Genomic DNA, 16,226 nt, shown 5'->3' on the forward strand with positions numbered 1-16,226 from the left:
AGTTAGTTGTAACAAGTAAACAGCTTAGGACTAACTGGGTATGCCAGCAAAAGGCCTGGAACTTCTGTAAACAAAAAGACTTGAAAGAAAATACACATCTGTGCCGCCCATTTGAAGTGGTTGTGGTACTGTTTCAGCATCCTGTTCCCTTCATCCTGCCATCATCACCTGTCTTATGTGGCTGTCCCACTGTCCTGGAGCCAGAGGGACTCTCCCCAAGAAGAGATCAGCACTCTGGGGGACTTGGCCATGAATATAGTTGAAGGCCACCCAAGAAGGCTGTGTACCTTTAGGTGCACAGAGGAGCTGGAGTGTTTTGTTGTCTTGGGATATTACAGAAAATAATAACTCTCAGAAGATCTTCAAATTACTACAAAGAATGCTTCAAGCACATGATATTTCAGACACAGGGATCTGGCCTCATGCAGCAGTGATTCCTAAATCTGTCTGGGATGAAGACCCAGGGGAAATGGTGAAGGAAATGCAACCAGACAGCCCTGCAGCAGATCACCAAGACAAGTGTGGCCTTTGCCAGTGCATTTCAGGGGTTTTGAGAGACTGCAACAGAAAAAACTAATGTCTCCTAGATACTTCAGGTATTTGAGTCAGTGTAAAAAAAGACGAGTTAATTCTATCCTATTGATTTCTAAATGGAGACAATAGATCTCTTGTGCTTGACTGAGAGGCAGTGATGATAATATATCAATGATTTACTTAAACTTTATTTGCTTCATAAGAAGAGTTTGACTGAAAGGTGAGGTGTTTATAGATTTGCATTCTTCAAGATAATCCATTCTGAATGTAGTACCATTCTGCTACCTTGCAAATCTTGCCAACATTTTGCTATGGAGTTGAAATTTATTCTAAGATTTGACTATGTAACAGAACAAACCAGTAATTCAGCTTAACTGAAAAAGAATAGACTTAAGCTCTTAAAAGTGTACTTTGTAGGACACAGATTTATTCTTGTTTACTTAATCCACACAGAAGCATACAGTACTGTGTGTTCATGTAAATTGAAATGCCAGGGAAAAATCCACCTAGTTTTCCAGTGCTGAACTGAGTGCAGAATAGGCACAGCTATAAAATTTATAGTAGTTACATTGTATATGAAATAAGAATAATTACGATTACAATTTAATTAAAGATAAATGAAAATGTATTCATATGGAATATGCCATTTATTGCATTTTGTAGAAAACCTTGTATTTCTGTCTGGATTTAATCTCTTCTAGAACTCTGTTAATGAGAGAAAGAGATCAGCTATTTTAATTTATTTGTATCAGCACATAATCAAAACACTCCTTTTCCCACCAGACAAGGGACTACACCAGTGCAGAACACAAAGCATTGCTTGCATCAATGTAGATGAATCAGTGGGTTTAGAACTTTTTTACATAGTTAATGAAATCTGTAGTCTATTCAAATACTTATTTCCTCTGCTTCCCAACAGGGGTGTGGTGGTTTTAAGTTTGTTTGGTTTGTTTTGGTTTCTTTCTGGAGGCTTTTTTTTGCTTTTTGCTGAGGGAATGTTTCGAATTTAAGGAAAACAAAAATACAGGAATGGGCATATTTCCTTAAAGTTGCTGTAGTAGAAGTTGGCTCACTGTGCTTTTTAATGAGTCATTACCATCATGATTAGTAAGCTCATATGCTGTGATTGATATTCTTGCACTTCTCTGACTGTCATTCGATTACCCAGTATTGAACTAATCTAGTATGCTTGTTTTCTGAAAGAAATCTATAATCTGCAATTTCAAACAGTTCTGATTACCTTTCTACAGCTTGGAGGTTGCCAGCCTGACACGGGCAGATGCCGATCTGGAGGCATATCGAACGCAGATATGTAAAGAAGTGATTGCTATGATGATGAAGAACATGGTCTTAAGTCACAGCCTCTTTCCTCATGTGGAGAAGAGGATGAGTTTAATTTTCAAAAAACAGTTTCTTGCAATGGAGAAGGAGATTCAAGAGGAATATGAAAGGAAGGTGGTGGCTTTAACAGCTGAGTGTAATCTAGAAACCAGAAAGAAAATGGAGGCTCAGTGCCAAAAAGCGAGAGCTGTAAATGAAGAGGCTGAGGAATTAATGAAGAAAATGAATGAAAAGGTGAACCTGGTATAAAATCAAATGGTTTACATGATGCACAGTTCTATATAGATGGTTACTCTTTTAAACTAGAATGGCTGTGTTGTCCTCTTCTAAGAATAAAGAGGAAAGCTGTACCATTTAAATGTGTTCAAACATTCAGATGCCATAATTAGGGTAGTTATTGAAAAACTGTTTTTTACTTAACCAGAAAATAAATGTATCTCAAGAGCATCTGTGACACCTGAAAACAAAAGACTGTAGTTACCATGAGCTTTCTATAGTCACTTGAACCCTTACAAAATGGTGTATTTTTATTTACTGTATTTTACTGCAGCAGTTCCTACGAACTCCAGCCAGATGCTGTATATAGTATTTTGCACATTCAGAGCAGAACTCTCTGTGCCATAAATCTTACAATCTAGGTAAAAAGCTTCCAATATTTATATTCTTATTTTGAAGAAAATGAGACTGTAAGTCCAACCAAAGGCTGAGTTCCTTCGAGCTGAAGGCAAGCAAATCCATTTGTATTTTAGGCAGAGCAAGGAGTGGACTTCTGTTGGAAGTAGCCTCTGGATAAAAGTGAGATAAATAATTTAAGAGAGAGTACAATTCTTTGCAAGATTACAGTCTCTCTTTAAGTAAAAGCCTAGTGCTTTTATGTGTCACTTGCATTCAAAGATTTCTCTCTGAAGGGGTGTCATTACCCAGGATTGTAGGTAGTCATATGTGGAAACAGAGCTGTGTGAATACATGAGTATATGAGTATAATCCCTTAGATCACTATATTGCTTACCTGTGTGTGCTCTGTTTGCAGACAGTACTTAAGTTTTTAGCCTTCTGTTTTGGTTTAGTTTCTTTTAAACAGCATTTTTATTTGCATATCATAATTGTTAAGACCTCTATGACAATTCATGATCGAAGCTTTGACAAAAGATTTTTGCTGAGTATGTTGAAGCTCTCAGGAAGTACTTTGATTTATCAGGCTGCTATGTGGAGAAGGTCGATGGTGCAAAGCTAGTGACCCACCTGAATTTCTTTGACATTTCCAGGTGAATTTTAACTTCTGACTCTAGGGAGCTTTCAAGTATCTGTAGGATATGAGCATAGAAAAGTCAAAGGAGACAGCAATGAAAGGACAGTCATGTACATCTTTTTAAGGTTGAGGTAAATTGTATTCTGCAGAAGTCCTTTTCCTACTGTTGATTAGAGGAGCTTAGACTAGATGTCTAACACCTTGCTGAGATTATAGAATCCTAGAATGGTTTCAATAGGAGGGGCCCTTAATTATCAAGTTCCAGTCCCTCTGCCATGGTCAGGGACAACTTCTACTAGACCAGGTTGCTTAAAACTCCATCCAGCCTGGCTTTGAACATTTTGTGGTAAATCCTGTCTTTTCAGAGAAGGGACTGACTATGGAAACTCACACTAAATACTTTCTCAGTAAAGTGGCTTTTGTTTTGCACAGAATACATTGGTACTGGTTCAGTCCCAATTCAGTTCTAATGTTTTATATTGGAAATCCTGAATGGTAGGAATTAAAGAACTGAGGCCAGTCCAATACTTTTCCTGATGTATTTATCTTACAGTGTTGTCTTGCTGTTCACTTTCCTGTCTTTGAAAGGACCTGGGTTTGTACTTGCCAAGGAACATTGCCCAAAAGGGCATACCAGAGCACTAGGCTTGGCCCAGTGGCCATGGCAGTGGGTGTATTATCATCCAAGAGATGGCAGTGAAAAACAGCTGGAGCAATAACCTCCTCCCCTCTCAGCCAAAACACAGAGTGTATTCCCTGCCTTTTTGATCAATTATTTGCTGTCTCCATTGTGTCTCTTGGGAATGAGGGGTGAGGTGAAGAGGACAGTTGTCCTCAGATAAATAGCATGAAATTTAGAACAAGACTAACACAGCTACCATTAGATAGCTCTGCTGGCATTAGCAGCATTCTTTGCTCTGTGGAACATGTGTATTTTGATTCTGTAATGAGTTTATGCCATCTGAGAATAAAACTATGTGTAAGTATTACTGGAGAATCAAAAGAAAGTATTTATTGCAAAGAAGCTTTTAAATTAATTGCCATTTAATTATACTCCATTGTTGTAACTCTGTCTATTGATTTCTACAGATTAATGCAAGACTATCATGTTAAAGTAGGTCATCAATATGAAGAACTTTTAGAGATTTGTCATAGAATATTTTTTTCTAATTTGTATTGGTTTTAAAATGTATGCTTATTCTTATGTCATTGTTCTGACTTATTTTAATAAGATTTCAGATTTGATGAAACCTAAGAGATTGATTTCATGTATATAGTCTTTTTGCTTCAATTTCATGCTGGTTTTGTTATAATTTATTTTAAATAATGCTTCCAAATTCTAAAAATACTTCATTATACCTTTCAACCCTTATCTGGGTTAGAGATTGACAGCTGTACTACCTCTGTCGTTCTACACAGATGAAAACCATGTATTAGTATTAGTATAGCCTTCATTTATAATAATTAGTGTTAGCCTTCATTTAAGCCTGAAATTATGGTAATCAGAATATGAGTAAAATATGTATTAGCTGGTAGCACTAATAATTCAAAATATGTTGAATACTGAAAATCACTTTGTATCTATTTATTTCTCTCTTCTCTGCAGCCGGCTGTGGAATACAGAAGTCTTCTGGATAGACTTCACACACTGGAGCAGGACCATTTGAAGAGGCTCCTTCTGGTAAAGCAGGAGGAATATTTTGCAAAGGCTTACAGAGAGCTGTCTGTTTGCCAGAGAAAGGAGCTCCATAATATCTTTTTTACACAGATAACAAATGCTACTTTCAAGGGAGAACTGAAGTTGGAAGCAGCTAAAACGTTAGTGGAAGGTTACTCTAAAATACAGGTAATAGGATGATAGTTCCATTCCTAACCTAGTGACAGAATACAAACCCACGGTAATTTTTGAGAATTGTTTCAGAAAATATATTTCAGGGTGAATTTTATCACTTTTATAGCTAGTTCTTTTAGGAAGAATATTAAAAAGTATAATGCAATTATTATACGCATCTAGAAATCTGTATAACTGTACGTTGGTGCATGTGAACAGCATTTTTCTAAACCCCACTGAGTTATACACATTTGCCACAACAGTATGTGCTTGGTGCTGACTTTTTTTTTCATGCTTTTCTTAAGCATGTGGGCCACTGTCAGAAATAGAGCACTTGTGCAAAAGACACTTGAGCAGCCAGCAGAAGACAGAGAAAGTAAAAGAAATTTTGACAGTGTGTCAGCTGCTCAGGCATGGGTCACCTAAGTATCAGACTTTGTCTCGGCTAGCTGATGCTGGAAGAATACCTTCTATAGAGCATTGTGTGCGTACCACTGGTGTCTACCAGACTTATCTGTATGTATCTAAACCTTTGCTGTTCCAGTCTGTTGGAAGGAGGAAATTTCTAAGCCAGCCTGTGTGCAGCAGTCTTGGCTTTCGCTGCTCTTGTACTAGACACACATGAAAAGCTCTTCCTTGGCTTTGAAGTCAGTTTCAACACCTTTGAAAATGTTACCCTTTATTTAGTCATAAAATGCATTGTAAAGAAAAAAAGGAATTAAAAAAAAAGACATGGTGCCACTGACTGCTGTTGCTGAACACATGCTCTCTTCAGGTCTCAGTTGAAGACTGTTTAGCCTGTGGATAACTTTAAGCAGGAGCAGTTCTACTAACATTGGTAGAGCTATGTGCATTTAATTGTGGGTACCTGATCAAATGACCTGTTAAATCAGGGCTCTCGGGAGGGGCACTGACTATTCAAGAGAGTACACACAGTACTGAGGTATTCAGGCCAGAAGCTGAGCACATTATTTATTTTTTGTTGAAATCACTGTAGTAATTTGACATATTCATTAGAGACAAGTTGATAATAAGTTTACTGCTTTTCACTTCTAAGAGCTTTTTAACTTTACCCTGTTAACGAACAAATCTGGTCTGTTACCCACAGTTATTGGCTGTAATTTACATTGTATCTAATTAAATACATTTGTTCACAATCTTTCCTGTAGGGAGACATTGAAGAGCTAATGGATTTTTTGCAAGCTAGCAAGAAATATCATCTGAATAGAAGATTTGCCTACAGAGAGTATCTCATAAGTAAGATACGGTTAAGGGATTCTCAAGCCTCTGTTCTTATAAATGAAGCAGCAGCCCAGATACCAAATCTCATTAATAAGATGGAAAGGTAAATATCTCAATTGTTTTCTTGGCAGTCATTTGACTATGTTATGTCACAGGCAATAAGATACTCCTCAAAAGTCTTTCTGTTTGTGTTACCTAGCAGAAAAGGTACACAAAAATGTTGTCCTTTAAGTTAATTCTAAGAAAATATTTTGTAACTGATGACTTAGTTAGTATCCCAGCAGACATTAAGGCAAGGCTTTGTTGTCTGTGTCCACTTCATACAACACAGAGATGAATTGCTGGGAACCTTGTAATTGTGACTTCAGTGGGAAGCAGACTCCTATGAGATTCTCAATATCTTTGTACATCCATTATTCATGTAAATAGTCCGCAGTGATTTGAAAAGTCCTGCCAGAGAACACTGCAACATTTACAAGAGCATTTGTCTGGTTTCTTTACACATGAATATATGGATTTAACAGTAAAGAACAATTTTGGTTCACTTATGATTGAATGTTTTTGAGGAACGAGAACTGATGTATGGTCTCAAACTGGAAAGCATGAATATTTTCTAAAGTAAGTTGGCTACATTTATAAATAGCGTAACTGGGGAGGATATTGAGTAGCAAAGACTACACATAGGAGTGTGGAGTACTGGGAGAGATCACCACCAGAGAACTGTGGTGTATCTTAAGTTTGGCATAAAGAGAAATTACTGAGAAACATGCCAGTGCAGTAAAATATGTTAGTGCGCAGGAAAACAACTTAGCACTGCTGCTGTTGATCCTGTGCATGCAGGTTTTTTTGTATATTTTAGATACTTATACTGGTGTCAGTCACTAGCAAGATGAGGAACATGCAGTAAGAGAACATGTGTAAATACCAGTCTTTACACTGTGTTTTTTTTCTCGTAGTGTTGACTTACTTGAAAGTATTTTAATATTAGGGAGGAGAAAGATTGTTGAAAGCTACCAGAGACTGCATCTGTTAATACAATAAAGTCATTTACCTGGGTTTTTTTCTAACTTTTCCTTGCTGATCTTTTTGATTGTCCTGTGTGCTGCCTCTTTGGAATCATACCCTAAGATTAGCCTCAAGATTCATTGATCAGAGAGAGGTTCTTCAGTATTACAGACCAGTCAGTGTCACCTCTGTGCCTGGCAAAATCTGGGAGCAGATTCTCCTGGAAGGCATGCTAGGGCACATGAAAAACAACAAGGTGCTTGGTGACAGCCAGCATGGCTTCACTAGGGGGAAATCCTGCCTGACCAATTTGGTGGCTTTCTATGATGGGGTTACGGAACTGATGGACAGGGGTAGAGCAGTTGTGGTCATCTGCCTGGACTTGTGCAAAGAGTTTGACACTGTCCCACATGACATCCTTGTCTCTAAAGTGGAGAGACATCAATTTGATAGGTGGACTACTTGGTGGATAAAGAACTGACTGGGTGGCCGCAAGCAAAGAGTTGTGGTCAACGGCTCAGTGTCCAGCTGGAAACTAGTAATGAGTGGTGTCCCTCAGGGATTGGTGTTGGGACCGGTCTTGTTTAACATTTTTGCTGGTGACATGGACAGTGGGATTGAGTGTGCCCTCAGCAAGTTTGCCGATGACAGCTGTGTGGTTCTGTTGATACGCTGGAGGGAAGGAATGCCATTCAGAGGGACCTTGACACGCTTGAGGGGTGGGCTGATGCCAGCCTTATGAAGTTTAACCATGACAAGTGCAAGGTCCTACACCTGGGTCGGAGCAATCCCAGGCACAGCTACAGGCATGCTTTAGTGTGAGGTGTCCCTGCCCATGGCAGGGGGGTTGGAACTAGATGATCTTAAGGTCCTTTCCAACCCTAGCTATTCTATGATTCTATGCTTGCACTGCTCTGCCTATTTTGCTTACATCTGCAGCTGTGTGGGTCAAAGACAAAAATAAGTCTTGTCATAGGAAATATAATTCAGATACATCTTTCACATAGAGCTCTGTTTCATCAGTTCATGCCTCTCTTTGGAACTGATGATGAGAAATGGTCCAAGATGTTTTCTCAAATGTTACCGTTATGTGAAAAGCCTTGATGACAAACTGTCACCTGTATAACCACTGCATCCATGGATTAAATCATTGCCGTGAACACCAAGAATTTCTTAAGCAGGAAAAGTAGGTTTCACTTATTGTTTAATGCTTGCTATTGCACCTAACAGTCACAAACCAGATCAGCTACAAAACAGAGAGGAAACATGTAATATTAGTAATGCAAGACCTCATAGATCCCATCCAAAAAAATGTACCAGGGCCCCTCTGCCCCCAAATCATACTATCCAAAAACTTCCAAAACCACCAAGTGTCATTACCAAAATGAAAAAATAATTCTCCCCTGTTAAACTTCAGAGTATGCAATGGTTGTAATACTCTGCAGACAAAGGAAATGTGCCCATACTTGGAGACAGCATTTGGAGAGAAGCAATCTCATCTAGCTTTCCGGGACTAGAATTAGTTATTTTCCTGTAACTTCCCACACCTGTTGTTGCAGGAATTCCTTTCAGGCAAATATTTGCCATAATGATATGTTATTACTCAATCTTTAGATGTTGAGACTATAAAACTCCAGCATGTAGTATTTCAGATTATTTTCTAGCATTTTGGTTTGGGGTTTGGTTTGGTTTTTGGTTTGGTTTGGTTCATTTTTTCCTACAGGTATACTGAAATATCGAAGTATAAACTCCAAGAAAGGCTTGTATTTCAGTTTCTAATTATAAAAGATTGAATTATTTACAAATAAGAGCATTAAAATTTGAGCAGTAACAGCATAATATCCTCTTACTTCTTACTTTAGCATTGAATCCGCTTGTCTAAATACAGGTATTGGTCTGTCTTAATCTATTGCATCCAGCTTTAATAGTGTGCGTTAAACTTACTATTACAAATGGGATTTTAAAATGCAGAGCTGTTTGTATGGAGAAGAGACACTGAGAAAAGATGTAGATTACATATACCACAGATAAATAGTTTCAGGGATACATAAACCAGCAGATAAATAATGAGGGGAGAGGTCTTTTAAAAATGAAGCTTGAAAGGATGTTTAAGATTTATCAGAGAGCAAGGCAATTTCAGGTTAACATAAAGAAGATTCTGTATAGGCAGAAATTTATGTTATAAAAAGTAAAATAAACCCAAACCAATTATAGGGAGACTTGTAAATATTTTAAATGAAATAGAGCAGCCAGAGTTTTCAAGCTGGGCTTTTAAATATAGTATTTAAATAAAATGACCCATTAATCAGGACTGATGGTGGGTATTCAGTGTCTTTTAGAAATCAAGTTTGTGGACTGCAGTGCCAAAAGGCAGGAAAGCAAGTTTTAAAATGTAATCCATAATGATAGATATCAGGGATGTCTACTTAGCTTCTTTATGTTTTGCCTTAAAGGATATAGGGCAAAAGGGCAACACTTGGGGCAGTATTCATCCTGGGTTGTTCCGGCAATCAAGAGAGGTTGAGATGCTTGATTTTGAACTACAGCAGCAGTAACATGTTGCATTATTCTTTTGCTAGTAGCTGCTCATTCACAGGAAGTTTCCTTCCTTCTTTGGTCTCTTAAAAACTGAATCTAGTTCTTGTGACTCCCTAGGTACAAACAGCTCAAACTCCCATATAAATGTCTCCCAACATTTTAGTTTTTGTAAGACCTCAAGAATATCTTGTGTGTTGTGTTTTTAAAGTGGTCAGTCGACTTTCTTAAAAGGTCAAAGCAAAATGTCTCATATTGGGCTTGTTCTTCTTGATAATCTCCCTTTATATGGACCTTGCTATAAGCAAAGAAGTTTTCTGAAGTGTCCTGCTTCACTTTTCAGGAAGTTGGTGTTGGAAAAGTTAATTCCTCCAGCAGTAATGCATCAGTATAAAGTTATCTAATAAACTTTTAATACATTTTCTTCTCATAGTGCTTGCTATGTAGGGCATTTATTGCTCTGAATTATTTACATAAATTCTGATCTAGCAAGATACCAGTTCAGCAGGTGAAATTCTGAAGTAGCTGAAGTGGAGTAGCATAGGCACTCTTACAGGTTCTCTCTGCAGTTTCTGTATAGTATTGTGGTTGAACCTCCATATATATCCAGATTGGTACAACTTTTCTACTTCACATATATTTCCCTTTTGGTTTAGTGGTACTCCCATGCCTTCTCTTACCTTTCACAAAACAACTTTCCTTTGCTGGAGTCCAGCATCCCTTACATAGTTCTCTGTGACATCAGCTACAAACTACTACTTCTAGTGCTGTCACTCCATGTTCTCTCCTAAATTTGTTGGCATCTGTTTTGTACAATGAAGTCAAGGTCTGCCTCTGATTGACCTACAGCTGCTGTTGGGCACACGCTTCATCCCTGTGCCTTTCTTGGTGCTCACTGCATTTGGGAGGATCTCCCTGTAAATATCCCTGTCATTGCTGCAGTATTCTCCTTGATTAAAATTCTCCTTGTTCAAAGACATTAAACATTTGCCTACACATCTCCTCAGTGATTAGATGTCTGGTATGCTGAGACCAAGCAGTTTATCATACAGTCTATACTGTCTCATTACCTGTCTCCTCTCCTTTTATTTTGTGTTTCAGTTCAGAGTCCTTTGGGAACAGGATGTCTTTTAATTCTAATACTGCAGTTGTTTTTATATTGTGTTTATATTAAACCAGAAATTAAGATCTTTTGCCAGGATTGGTCCTCCTAGTAATTTTTGTAATACTGATTAATATAAGTTGCCACATAAACTCACATAGACTTCTGTGGTGGTAGGCATTTTGCCCATTATTTTTGTTATCTGGGATTCCAAATAAATAGGTAGATGGGTTTTACAATACTGTCACCTACAATTTGAGCTGTGGACATACTGGATCTCAAATAAATCAACAGCCTGAAACTGTAGTAATGTAAATTTCTGTTTTTCCTAACAATAAGTAGGTATATATCATTTCCCAGTCATTCTGTGTTGTATGGCTTTTCTTAAAACTCTCAATTGCTGGGTAGTTCCAGAACATCTATGTTTTTCTATGTAGATGCTTTTCACTACTTTGGAGAGGGATTTTAATTGCATGCAGCAAGACTAGGTTTATTTCCTAAGTACAAGACAGGATGAAGGTGTTAAAAAGATCTTGTTTATTACTTGACTCACTTTGTCACTGTAATAAATCTTCATTTTGTTCACTGTTTTGCCTTGGGTTTGATCAAAAAGGGGGACAAGACTTAGAGTTACCAAATGTGGGCTAGAAACTTGGTGCTGTTGGGGTTTTTATTTGACATAACACTGAAATTTAGTATTGATTGCTGGAAGGAAAAAATCACTTTGCTGAAAGATCCAGGAATGATGCCTGTTGCATTGTTTTCAAGGTATCAAGAGGTACTTTAATCCTCTTTGCAGAAGATTAAAGAAATATGATAGCTAAGCAGTGGAAAAGCTCTGCAAACGGAGGCTACCTTTGTTGACATAACTGTGTGATACAGCAGACCTGAGTTTCTGTCTAGTGCATTCCTTATGTAGGGGATGATGCTTTGTGGCTCATCAGATACTCGTGGATACAGTAGGTGGAGAGATGTGAATTCATCCAAAACCAGGCACTGTGTGTAATGTTTATATGTTCTAAAAGGGATTTTAAAAAATAAACCAGAAGTTGTTTGGATAACATTCCAAGTTCAGGTCCAGAATTGATGCTTTCTTCTCAGTGTTCCATGTTGACAATTTTCAGCCCCACATTTTGGAAGTCCAATGTGCTTAATATTAGAATCATAGAATAGTTAGGGTTGGAAGGGACCTCAAGATCATCTAGTTCCAACCCCCCTGCCATGGGCAGACACACCTCACCCTAAACCATGTCACCCAAGGCTCTGTCCAACCTGGCCTTGAAGACTGCCAGGGATGGAGCATTCACAACTTCCCTGGGCAACCCATTCCAGTACCTCACCACCCTAACAGTAAAGAATTTCTTCCTTATATCCAATCTAAACCTCTGCTGTTTAAGTTTCAACCTGTTACCCCTTGTCCTGTCACTACAGTCCCTAATGAACAGTCCCTCACCAGCAACCCTGTAGACCCTCTTCAATACTGGAAGGCTGCTATGAGGTCTCCACGCAGCCTTCTCTTCTCCAGGCTCAACAGCCCCAACTTTCTCAGCCTGTCTTCATACGGGAGGTGTTCCAGTCCCCTGATCATCCTCATGGCCCTCCTCTGGACTTGTTCCAACAGTTCCATGTCCTTTTTATGTTGAGGACACCAGAACTGCACACAATACTCCAAGTGAGGTCATCCTTTTTCCCCTTCTTGAAAATGGGGGTTATATTTCCCTTTTTCCAGTCATCAGGAACTTCACCTGTCTGCCATGATTTTTCAAATATGATGGCCAGTGGCTTTGCCAGTGGCTGGCTTCACCAGCTCCTTCAGGACCCACGGATGGATTTCATCAGGTCCCATGGACTTACACACTTTCAGGGTCTTAAGATAGTCTCGAACCAGATCCTCATGTATAGTGGGCCAAGGTCTAGATTTTCATAGTCCCTGTGTCCGCCTTCCAAGACTTGGGTGGTGTGGTCAGAGCCTTTGCCAGTGAAGACTGAGGCAAAGAAGCCATTCAGAACCTCAGCCTTCTCCAAGTCCTGTGTAGCCAGTTCTCCCGAAAGCTTCCGGAGGGGGCCTACAATGTCCCTAGTCTGTTTTTTAGCCGCTACGTGCCTATATTAAAACTCACAAATGTCCAACAGCCTGGTTTGAATTAAGATGTCTGAGAATTTATGGTGTAAGTAGCAGGTAATTCTTGAAATTCAGTTTGAGTTTATGGAGATTGAAGCTTTTGTAACCTAATCTTGCTTACTCTTTGAAATTAAATACTGTAGCCACTGGAGGTAGGCCAGAAATTATTTTATTTCACTATTATTTTGAAATCTTTATGATGATGATGATGTACATTAATAAAAAATCTGAATATAAATCTTTTGCTGGGTATGATTGCTTTGATGTCTTTAAAATAATTTTTAATTGTCTTTCCCTGATTAGATTACATCCTTTAAAGAAAAATTGTTCCTAATGAGGAGAAGGAGTTATAAAAGACATCTGGAATTGCATTCCAGGGGCATTAAATGAAAAATGTAAATATTATGAATAATAGATAAGGTTTAAAATGTCTCATTTGAATATTGCTTACATTACTGACTGGTAATGATTTTGCATTTGCCTTCCCTTCCTTCCTTTTTCCTGTTCCTTCTTCATACACTTTCATTCTACCTTCAAAAACTCAATCCTACACTAATCATTGAGATTATCTCTCTATTATCCACTTGCTTCTTTGATCCCCCCAGGTATCACTGCTGAAAGAACAAGGATCATTCTGTGTATCTACTATGTTGAACCTTATTATGGTACTAATTGCCTCAAATATCCTTTTCCTCTTAAGAATTTGGGATAACAGGCTTCAAACACTGTTATTACAGGGCAGGTCATCTACCTGAAAGTCATTTGGGGATGCTGCTGGACCGAGCTGAGGCTGAAATTAATTCTGTTAAACAGAAATTCGATCATGATTTAAAACAAGAAAAGCAAAAGCTTCGCCAGAAACTCATTACCAGGCGAAGGCGGGAAATGCTGCAAAAGGTAATTTCAGTATGTTTATTTTCACAGGACTTACCATGAATTAAAAATGGAATGAATTGAAAAATAAACTGTAGTTCTTAGGGATCAACGCTGCCTGGGGCATGGATGAAAATAAGTGTCCATTGGTTTTAGCTCTGTGCCGCCGTGTGCTGTCGTAATCATGTAGTAATTAATAGCTGTTCTTTTAGAAAAACATGCAAGAAAGTAATAGAACTGGAGAAACTTGTGAAGCCTCTGTACTTAGTCTGACCTGTCCAAGGGGGTTGTGACAAGCCTCTGGCATGTGCAGACAGGCAAAAGCCAGCTGAGGTTCTGGAGCTGGTGATAGAGATGGCACAGGTCTGTGACAGTAATCATTTTCTGTGGTTTTCCTGGCTATGTGTGTCTTAAATGTCTTCTATAGCACAGTTAAAATTCAGCTACAAGATAAAACTATTTAAAATATGTTGTACTTTATGGTTGCTTGTGGTAGGACTCATATCACCTTAGACATCTAGAAATCAAGGCTAACTCCAAGAGCTCCAAATCACCCCATAATGGCGGAGGTCTTGCACATGATCTGAGATAAATGGAAGGGAGTTACTATCCAAAAGTCCCTATCTTTCTCTGCCTAAAAGGTGAAGAAAATTTTTTCTTGGATTAGGTGATACTTCTTTAGGTGACCAAAATTAGGTGAGACTGATTTTATCTTTTGCAGGGTATGGGTTTCAGTGTTTTCTGCTCTTTAGTGGATACCAGTGCAAAGAGAGACAGCAAGTATAAAGATAGGCACTTCATTTGCTGTGTTTTTACTAAGTATAGGTAGCTTTGGTTTAGCTTTCCAATTAATATTTGGATTTTTTTTCCCTGCTTCTTCTTATTCTTCCTTGGTATTTGATCAAGATTCACTTCTGGAATGCTGCCAGATTGTTACAGTTCAGTCAGTTTGGATTGTATCAAACAAACATAGATCCATGCATTTATTTAGGTGTCAGCCCTTTTGTTGAGCAGCAATCCAGATTATCACTGGTCTGTGTTGGCCTTTCTGTCTGGCAGTCTGACATCACAGGCCTGCTAGATGCACGCAAAACCATCATGTTGAGGGCTGGGTAAGTCTCTGAACACTGAAAAATAGTTTCAAGAACACTGAAAGACCAAAGTATGAGATTTTGCATTGCTATGAAATACAGGCTTTAAGAGCTAGAAATTGAGATGTTCCTTCTCTTAACCTTGTTCTTCCTTTTTGCAAATGAATCAGCAGAAGGAGCATCGGAAGGAGCAGCTGTCACTTGGAGAGACCTTCAAAACTACTAAGGAGGTCACTCACTACCTGGGCCATTGGAAAAATCTTTTGAGTGATCACACCATTGAATTTGAACAACTTACTGAAAAGCTTGACAATGAAGCCAGTGAAGAGCTGAAAGAGCTTATGTTTAATCTAACAGAGAAAGCCGTTGAAGAGCTTAAACGTGTTCAGTGTGGAGTATTTGTGCAAGAATTGGTAAAGCTCAGTGTGCCAAAGATGTTCCTGCTAGAAACTGTGGAGGAGCATAAAAAAGAGATGGTTGATAAACATGAGCAGCTTGAAAGGGAAGAGCATGAAAAGAGTGCAGCCACTGAAGAGCTGCTTCAGCTCACCAGGCAGAAGCTAAGCCAAGAGCTAGAAACAAGCATTTTGGAACAAAAAAAATTAAGGAGCTGGGAACAATCAGTATTCATGCAAGTATCTCTCCTCACCCTTTTCTTAGCTATTATTGCAAATAGAGATGAACTAGGACTTTTCAGACATGTCCAGGTATGATTCCTAGTGGTCAGTTCTGTTGGGCACTTGAGAATTGATTTGTTTGCGAACGATCAGCCCCTGTGGCACTTGTGGGTAAGCACTGCAATGGAAATCCTGGGGAATAGCAGTTTTGAAACTAAAATCATGGAATGGTATTTTTGTACTCGTGCTCACTCCATGTCAGGTTTCACTTACACATCTTTTATTATTATTCTCAGCCTGTTCCCAAAGGTCCAGCACTTTGGAAATGTCATTTAGTGTGTCATGCCTAATTAGTCCCATGTCCAGTTTTGATATATTCCTTGCAGACACAAGTCAAGCCTTACTCATAAGGTTCATTTTGAGCTCTGCCGCAGTATCTCCACGTATTCCATAAATATACGGTGCAGCAGTCTACCTTTCCAGCCCATGGGCACCATGCATCAGATTTGGCCAATTTGGCCTGCTGCTAAAGTGCCCTTGGCACTCAACCCTAGGTCAGAGAGGCATCATGACACAGGCAGTGTTGTAGAGAGATTTGCTGGCCCCAGCTGTACTTTATGGCTGTTGCTGCCTGCTCTGATGTGACCCCAGGGAGTTGGGAAGACAGGTAGTGACTTTGCCACC

At 38.8% G+C, this 16,226-nt stretch overlaps 1 protein-coding gene across 4 annotated transcripts in view; it reads left to right on the forward strand.

Moving 5' to 3' along the window:
* EVC2 (EvC ciliary complex subunit 2) overlaps positions 1 to 16,226 on the forward strand; it is a 78,459-nt gene that overhangs the window by 36,119 nt on the left and 26,114 nt on the right. For 2 of the 4 annotated variants that reach the window (XM_031048374.1, XM_031048377.1), the window contains 5 exons: positions 1,785 to 2,109; positions 4,731 to 4,970; positions 6,125 to 6,300; positions 13,699 to 13,858; positions 15,096 to 15,556. In XM_031048374.1, the coding sequence (XP_030904234.1) occupies positions 1,785 to 2,109; positions 4,731 to 4,970; positions 6,125 to 6,300; positions 13,699 to 13,858; positions 15,096 to 15,556 (1,362 nt within the window). The remainder of the gene's footprint in view (positions 1 to 1,784; positions 2,110 to 4,730; positions 4,971 to 6,124; positions 6,301 to 13,698; positions 13,859 to 15,095; positions 15,557 to 16,226) is intronic. The other 2 variants (XM_031048376.1, XM_031048375.2) reach the window with 2 other exon arrangements.

This window comes from Melopsittacus undulatus, chromosome 7 (assembly GCF_012275295.1).
Source record: "Melopsittacus undulatus isolate bMelUnd1 chromosome 7, bMelUnd1.mat.Z, whole genome shotgun sequence".
Lineage (NCBI taxonomy): Eukaryota > Metazoa > Chordata > Aves > Psittaciformes > Psittaculidae > Melopsittacus > Melopsittacus undulatus.